We start from the raw sequence: 8,379 nt of genomic DNA, 5'->3' as shown, positions 1-8,379 counted from the left end.
GTCAGCGATAATCTTGGGGAATGTTCCAGGGTTAGCAGCCACGTGGTAGTTCCTGCAATGACAACAACAACATCATCATCATCATAGTTTTAATCTTCACTTTTCTATGGGTTTTAATAGGGTACATCAAGCAGGGCTGTGGAGTCAGAGTCGGAAATAATTAAGGGGTAGCTGGAGTCAGAGTCAGCTCTGACTCGAAATATCTTTATTCTTTAATCTAAACCATTCAAAGGATTCTTCCAATCAACCATCCAATGTGTCTTACAGATATCGGAAGAGAAGGAAAGGAGTGTGAAGAGGAAGAGGGTAAGATGATAGTGGCCGTGCTAAGGAAATACCTTTGGTTCGCAGGGCCTCGATGGACCCACTCAATCTGGCTCTGTAGGAAGGCGTTGTTCACCGCGGAATATTTCTCTGGCTGAAAGATCAGACGAAGAAAAAGAAAATGAAATGGCAATGAAAACAGACACAAGGAAAGAATGCGGGGAGAGGATGGCTGCCACCGCCGCCGTCTCTTACCACACAGCTACGCCTGCATCTATAATCATGCATTATCTCAAAGCTTTGAGATTTTGATTATGTAACTTAATTTTTTGAATGATATTGTAGGGCTGGTGTGAGAGGCCAGATCTGGCCAGTTTGAATAGGAAACAGGTAAAATATTTTGGCCTGACATGGCATTAAACAAATCTCTCCATACTTTGTATTGAGTACTCGGACTTAAATTGTGGCTCTGTCAGTTTTTTTTAAACAGGAATATACACAAAAGTCTGTATTGTTAATATCCCAAACACCATCTTAATATAAGCAATATATATTTGTCTTTTGACCTTTTCTTATGTCCCAAACCCCTTCTTAATGTACCAGCAGATGAAAAAAGGTTACTTTTTATATTAAATCCTTTAAGATTACTGATATTTCTAAAATCATTTGAAACTAGTTTAAAAGCAGCACTCCGTGTGGACTTTTAAGGTAGCTCATGCAGAGGGTTAACTGAGCCTGCAGCCCCAAACTTAAGAGATTTAAATAGTATGACTATAATGATTAAAAGCCCTGGTGGTGTTCGATGAGAGGTTAAAGACAGATGAGAATTAATTCTGTGATGCAATCGTTCTGTTGTTCCAGTTCCAAGTTGAATTCCAACTGTTGGTCAATTTGTCCCAAAGTTCTTACCCTGACATAAAATTAACGAAGCGAATGTCATTTATCCTCTCCTTTGATCTCTGACGTCATGTGACAAACGCCAACCAAGATGGTGTGAATCAACCAAGCTTTACTTGCTAGAAATAGCAACCCAAATGCTTTTAAATCAGATCCCAATGCTGGATGTTGAAGAACCAAATGAAGGGCAGACTTTCAATCCTGGAATAATCCTGATTCCAAAAAGGTATAAAATGTCTATGTAGAACAAATGTAGACCGAGATACAGGGGTCCTGGATGGACAGAATTTCACGTTTATTATTACAGATTAATTAAAATTCAAACAATTCGTATCATTCAAAACATACAAACATTGAAAGTGAAGGAATATAAATATACCAACCTTAAGGAAATCCTGGAGTTGTATTTCAGACTCGAGTTCAAATTTCTCTCTAATCTCTGACTGGACTTCGAGATCAAGGTAGGAAGGGTTCACCCACTCAAACAACAGATCTGTCTTGGAGAGGGAAAATATATTCGTGAGTAACATCTGATACTCAGGACTGTTAAAAAGGAAGGGCAAGGAAGGACACATTAGATAATATAATCCTAGATCGACCATGTCTGAATAAAAGATGGGATTACCATCGTTTGAATGAGTCTACAACATTAACCACCCCCCTGGACAATTACCCCTGAGGACAACAGAAGATTTAAAACTTCTTAATATATTGGAGAGGGGGTAGTTGTCGTCGGTGGGAATTGTCCTGCTATGATTTGAACATTTTGGAACATACTGGATCAGGGCTGACCTGGGGCTAAACAGCAGCGACTGTCATCATGACAGAGCCCTGATCCCAGATCTGCTGGGGTAGCCATGTGTCCACAGGGACTTTGTAGGGTTGGATGAAGGGCCTCAGTGAAGGACGGAGCAGAAAGCGATGAAGCAACCTTACCTCTGACTCAAGAGATGGACACAAGGGGAGCTTACTGGACTGCCCCGCTTCAGGGTTCCGGGGTAGGCTGGGTCCATGGAACCATCCGGACACTGAAAGGCGAGTCTTTTCTTTTGACAGAACCTCAGACACCTGAAAATTGGACAATATATAATACATTATCATCATCATCATCGTTTAACGTCCGTTTTCCATGCTGGCATGGGTTGGACGGATTGACTGGAAAAGGTAAAACGTATTGAAAGAAAGTCTGGAAGTCCTGACCTGGTGGAAAGACTGTGGAGACACTTCAAAGAAGGTGAACTGGTTCCAGGCAGGGAGGACAGACTTGACAACTTTGGTCGGTTGACAAACCTCTGAAAATACACAAAGACAAAGAACATGACAAGTTCACAATTAATTAATGTTTCACACATCATTAATGCTTCAACATTCACATTAATCTGTCAAATAAAGGCAATGAGCTGACAGAATCGTTAGCCTGCTGGACGAAATGCCTAGTGGTATTTTGCTCATCGCTGCGTTCTGAGTTCAAATTCTGCCAAGGTCAACTTAGCCTTTCATCCTTTCTGCATGCAGTCTCCTGTGTTCAGTTTCAAAACACTTTACTCCAGCATCACACATGGACTTCCATGGCTTCCGATTAACAGCCAAGGCCTCCAACTGATGGGGAGGAGGGGACACCACATAAAATGAGAAACCGCTTGAGATGATCATGAAAATGAAAATTTGGACATCTGTGAGGCCAACCTCCAGTTTCGATCTTGCTGAAGAGGACTGTCTTTGGGAACCAGTTACCTGGCACATGAACCACATGGCCAATTCAGCAAAGAAAACCATGTCGGGCTTAATGCTGTGGATCCCAGGCCACAGGAGGGTTTTGCTATGAGGCACCTTGTCCTTCCGCATGAGACAGAAGACACTTTCCAGTTGTCTGATTTGGTACTGATAAAAGGTCCAAACTGTACAGCAGGGTGGATACACAGAAGAGCTCAATAAATGGAGATTTTGGTACTTGTTCTAAGGTTTGTGTTCTGAAAGACTCCTTCGTTAAAATGACTGAAAGATGCAGAGGTTAGGTTGATCTGATGGAATACCTCTTCATCAAGGGGGTAGGGTTAGAAATGATGCTTTTAAGAGAAGAGAATGAGTCCACCTGTGGAAGAGGAGCACACATACACACACAGACATACACTCCTGTACATACATATACACTCCTATACATATACACCCCTATACATATACACTCCTATACATATACACTCCTATACATATACACCCCTATACATACATATACATTAAAGCCAAAATATCATTGATGAATATGTCTTCTGGATCGGGTCTGACCTAGAGCTGAACAACACCAGTAACATGTTGACTGTGAGATCAAATGAGAGTTGACTTACCATTTGTTGTGAACAAGTCCAATGTGCCACCATCAGTGGGGCCCCAGGGAGGCACGAGGTAGAGGATGAAGGCAATCCGTCGTCCTTCCAGTTCATCGTCATGGCACAGCAAGACATCTGCAAGGGGAGCAGAGAGGGATACAGGTATCAGAGGCTTGTGTAAAAACAGCAAAGAGTTTATGAAGGGAACAGGAATGGGTAGACAGAGGACATTTCTGTGTCAACTAGGCAGGGAGTTAGAGGAGAGCCCTGTCTTGGACAGACAGCAGTATCATCATCATCATCATCAACATTTAGTGTCTGCTTTCTATGCTGTCCCTTAAGGCGATTCTGTTGAAGGAGAAATGTGTAAGGACTTTCGAGCGAGATCGTTGCCAGTGCCCCTGGACTGGCTCTTGTGCGGGTGGCACATAAAATACACCATTTTGAGCGTGGCCGTTGCCAGTACCGCCTGACTGGCCTTCGTGCAGGTGACACGTAAAAGCACCCACTACACTCTCTGAGTGGTTGGCGTTAGGAAGGGCATCCAGCTGTAGAAACTCTGCCAAATCAGATTGGAGCCTGGTGTAGCCATCTGGTTCACCAGTCCTCAGTCAAATTGTCCAACCCATGCTAGCATGGAAAGCAGACATTAAATGATGATGATGTATATAAAATTGAGGTTTCAACCTGTAATGAATCAAAGAAGATACACAGAGGAAGTACAACTGATTTTAAGACTAGATATAGGGGTCACACAAATTCATTTATTAATCAAGAAACAAAAACTCAACCGCACCAGCTACCCATGTGAATAAATTAAAAAGGCAGGACTCCCTAGCATGCCACCATGACCCACCAGTAAGATGTATGGGAGCCAACGTGTTAAATATGTCTGGAGTTAATTATTTAATTGAATTTAATGAAATTGTGACAGGTGATGTTTGAACTTGTTACCTGTGTATTCGTAGATGGAACAGAAAAGATCCACAGCATTAGTTAATTCTACGTTGGTCACTTTCTTCATCCATTCTAAGACATCTGTGTAAAATAACTTCCTGGGAAATGGAAGACACATTTGACAGAAGATTAAAGAGTGAAGAAATGGCAATAGGAGACAGACGACAGAAGACAAAAGTTTGAAGGTTGAAGAGTGAAAGTAGATTATAGAAGACTGACAAAGGATTGAAGAGTGAAGACTGAAGACCAAAGATTGATGACAGAAGACTGAAGACCAAAGATTGATAACAGAAGACTGAAGACCAAAGATTGATGACAGAAGACAGAAGACCAAAGATTGATGACAGAAGACTGAAGACCAAAGATTGATGACAGAAGACTGAAGACAAGGGAAATAGACAAAAGGATGTCAAGTTTCTAAAAAAATGTCTGCAACTCACCTGAAAGCAGTGATTTGGGGGCTGGTATGCTGTGCCAGGTCATAACTCTGGTAGGAAGAAGGAAGAGGAGGATGATAATAATAATAATAATAATAATAATAATAATAATAATAATAATAATAATGATGATAACAAAAACACCAGGACTTACAAATATATATAACATACAGAAAATTGCACTACTGGGCACTGCACACATTCTACGCAAAACACTTTCAATACAGTAACCATAAGAGCACCACAGCAAACCATGGCACATACCCAAGGCACACAGAGCTGCGCTCGGTAGTGAAGTGAAAGCACGTTATAAAAATAAAACTACTGAACAATAATAATAATAATAATAATAATAATGAAGGTTTCAAATTTTGCTACAAGGGCAAAATGTAGAGGTGTGTTTAACCCTTTCGATACCAACCCAGCTGAAACCCCTTCTGGCTCTGAAGTACAAATGTCTTGTTTTCTCGTAAGTTTTGAATTAAAATCTTCCACCAAACCTTAGTCACAATTTATGTTCCTAAAACTAGCTGAATGATAACGAAGTTATTTTACTAAATTCTTTGTTTTTTTTTTAATTAATTGAAAGAAACACAAAGCATCTCAACAGAAATATGGTACCAAAAGGGTTAACGTCCACTCTCAATGCTGGTATGGGTTGGACAGTTTGACATGGCGCTGGCTAGCAGGGAGCTGTTCGGACTCTAGTTGTCTTGGAGGGCCTGTGAATACTATCAACACCCAGAAATTAAATGAACCCCCCCCCCAAAAAAAAGTACAAGACAGAGCAATGGAAAGAGCCAGGTGGTGGTCAAGCCCGTAGCCCTTGTTACCTGGTGGAAGTTGTATAAGTCATTGTTTTTCTCATTGAAAGTGACCTCTTGGAGTTCTCCCTGTAATCTGTCCAAGCAATGATCCTCTGTGATGAACTCTGGCAACACACAGTGCACAAACGGACTGGGATCAATCAGCTTTTCACATGAAGGACCTGACAAACAACAAAGCAAAAACGGTTTTTTAAACTTCAATTATAAATGCTACATTTTATTATTATTATTATTATTATTATTATTATTATTATTTAAGGCAGTCAGCTGGCAGAATTGTTAGCACACTTGGCGAGTTCAAATTCCGCCGAGGTCGATTTTATCTTGCATCTTTTTGGGGTCAATAAACTAAGTAGCAGTGAAACACTGAATCCCATGTAACCGACTAGTCTCCCCCACCCCACCCCCCAAAGTTTCAGCCCTTTGTGCCTATTGTAGAAAGGATGGTTACACCGTAAGGCAGTGAGGTGGCCGAATTGTTCCTATGTTGGTGAAAATGGTCAAAGGCGTTTCTTCCGATTCTTTACATTTCGAGTTCAAGTGTCGCCGAGGTCAACTTTACCTTTCATCCTCTCAGGGCCGATAAAATAAAGTACCAGTTAATGCAATCGATCAAACGCTAATCCCCTCAAAATTGCTGGCCTTGTGACAAAATTAGGAAGAATCATTAATAAACAGGTTCGCGATACGGGTGGATTAGGAAAAACAAAGACAAACAAAACAGACACAATTATTAATTTACAGAAAAGAGGGAAAAACAATCGTTTAATTAATTAAATAAATGAAATGTTTTTTACTCAACTGGAATGTTCAGCGGATCTGTAGTTGTTGTTGTTAGAGGTGGTGGTCACGGTGTTGCTGTTGTTGTTGGTGGTGGTGGTGGTGGCGATCGGGGTATCGTTGGCACTGGTGCAGCAGGTTCGGACTGTCGGCGATGCAGCAGCACTGGCTGAGCTAAACTCACGCCTCAAATACTCGATCAGGTCTTCTTTCATGTAACGCGGATTGATGGAGAGACCGTGCAAAGACTTCGCTTCGTCCGTCACACAATCTCTCTTCTTCTTCTTGTAAGGTTTCGCCTGCTCGCTGGACACCTCTGCCACGCTCCGCTTGGCCATCACCTGCTTCTCCCTCGACATTCCGTCACTGTATTTCTAATATGTAATATAATACGGACGTTTAGTACTTCCACATGGCCATCAAGCCTCAGACACAACACAACCTACACATGGGTACGAAACGAAGTAGGATCCTTAGTTACGTATCAAACTACTACAGGATGTACACACGCTCTTATAAGTATGTATGTGTGTGTATATATATATATATATATAAAATGTATATATAAATATATATATATATATATGTCAGTATGCGCGTGTATGTGTCTAGTTATACGGGGGGGGGGGGTATGCCGTCGCTGAAAACGAAACAATAACAGGGTACATACAAAAATTAATTTGGCTATTTTTTTTTTTGCATGACCGAAACGAACAAATAAATGTTTAAATAAAAAATACGACAGCCACCAAGAAATTATCTACGTTCGAAATTAAATCTTGATTATTTATACATCGTTATACATCTTGGTAGAATGTATTGGAATTCTTATTGGAGCAGGTAGAAATATTCATTCATAACTTGATAAGGTCTGAATAAATAATCTTATTTTTGTTTTCAATTTATAAACAAACATTTTGCTTTCAAAAAGAAAAAGAAAATGCTGTACTTTCATCCAATACAAAATTAATAAATTCACAAAACGTTTGACGTATGAATTAATAATAACCATTTTAAAGCATTTATTCGTTTCGGAAATACAGGAAAGCCAAGTTAGTGTTTTACCTTCCCCCATTAATATTGTTTAATTTTAATTGAAGCCGCTTAATTGGGTTTTTATATATATATGTATATATACTGTTGTGTCTGGGGAGAGTCATTCTGTTTTAGTGCCCTATAATTTAACACACACACCGGTAAAATTTCCATATATATATATATATATATATATATATATATATATATATATATATATATAATTACGGAACGTAATCGGTGACATAATCTTACATATATCATTCGCAAAGAACAGCCTAATATACTACGGAACGATATCGAGGACATAACCTAATTATCACGCCCTAATACTATCTAACGATAACGTTATTCTGCTTACGCTCAAAACTATGGAACGAAATCAGTGATACAATCTATTAATCAAAACTTAATTTATTTTAAATTAATTTTAATTATTCCACCATGTATTTACATGTTAATATCGCTGTTTGAAACGATCGTATGCATTTATTAAAATTCTTTCAAATTTTAACATCTTCTCTTCTCCATTTTTAACAAATTTGTTGAGTTCCTATGGGATACCTTTCCATAAATTCTCATAACACACCATATACATGTAATATTTTCATATTCGCACAAATCTTACGCCATTGAGCTACCAGCGAAATATGAAGAATCGTCCTTTGAAACCCTCCAAAGTAAAGGATGAAACATGATTCGACCTTTTCACACACTTTTATTAAAGCTGCCAAATTATCATAAAACTGTTATTAATGACTTGTAGGAACGTAGCATTTCGTTATGCTACTATAATGCACTATAAAGTATATTAAACGTTTTTATAGGTCACTACCGCGTTCTACTGTGTTAGCAGTG

General features: G+C 39.4%; 2 protein-coding genes across 3 annotated transcripts in view; one reads left to right on the top strand and one right to left on the bottom strand.

The window, feature by feature from the left end:
• LOC106872277 (prolyl 3-hydroxylase OGFOD1) overlaps nucleotides 1–6,942 on the bottom strand; it is a 10,160-nt gene extending 3,218 nt beyond the window's left edge. The window contains exons 1-10 of one of the 2 annotated variants that reach the window (XM_014919202.3): nucleotides 6,509–6,942; nucleotides 5,713–5,867; nucleotides 4,883–4,929; nucleotides 4,440–4,540; nucleotides 3,504–3,620; nucleotides 2,362–2,453; nucleotides 2,098–2,229; nucleotides 1,545–1,658; nucleotides 339–418; nucleotides 1–52 (exon numbers count right to left, since the gene is read on the bottom strand). The exon at nucleotides 1–52 is cut by the window's left edge and continues 463 nt beyond it. In XM_014919202.3, the coding sequence (XP_014774688.2) occupies nucleotides 1–52; nucleotides 339–418; nucleotides 1,545–1,658; nucleotides 2,098–2,229; nucleotides 2,362–2,453; nucleotides 3,504–3,620; nucleotides 4,440–4,540; nucleotides 4,883–4,929; nucleotides 5,713–5,867; nucleotides 6,509–6,845 (1,227 nt within the window). In that variant the 5' untranslated portion in view covers nucleotides 6,846–6,942. The remainder of the gene's footprint in view (nucleotides 53–338; nucleotides 419–1,544; nucleotides 1,659–2,097; nucleotides 2,230–2,361; nucleotides 2,454–3,503; nucleotides 3,621–4,439; nucleotides 4,541–4,882; nucleotides 4,930–5,712; nucleotides 5,868–6,508) is intronic. The other variant, XM_089344738.1, reaches the window with a different exon arrangement.
• The window catches only part of LOC149130724 (uncharacterized), a 193,150-nt gene that overhangs the window by 171,521 nt on the left and 13,250 nt on the right, over nucleotides 1–8,379 (top strand). The gene's annotated exons all lie outside the window — the stretch shown is intronic.

The sequence above is a fragment of the Octopus bimaculoides genome, chromosome 28 (genome assembly GCF_046866305.1).
Source record: "Octopus bimaculoides isolate indiv1 chromosome 28, ASM4686630v1, whole genome shotgun sequence".
In the NCBI taxonomy this organism is placed as follows: domain Eukaryota; kingdom Metazoa; phylum Mollusca; class Cephalopoda; order Octopoda; family Octopodidae; genus Octopus; species Octopus bimaculoides.
Note: the sequence above shows the minus strand (reverse complement) of the source record. Positions and strands in the feature narration are given on the sequence as shown.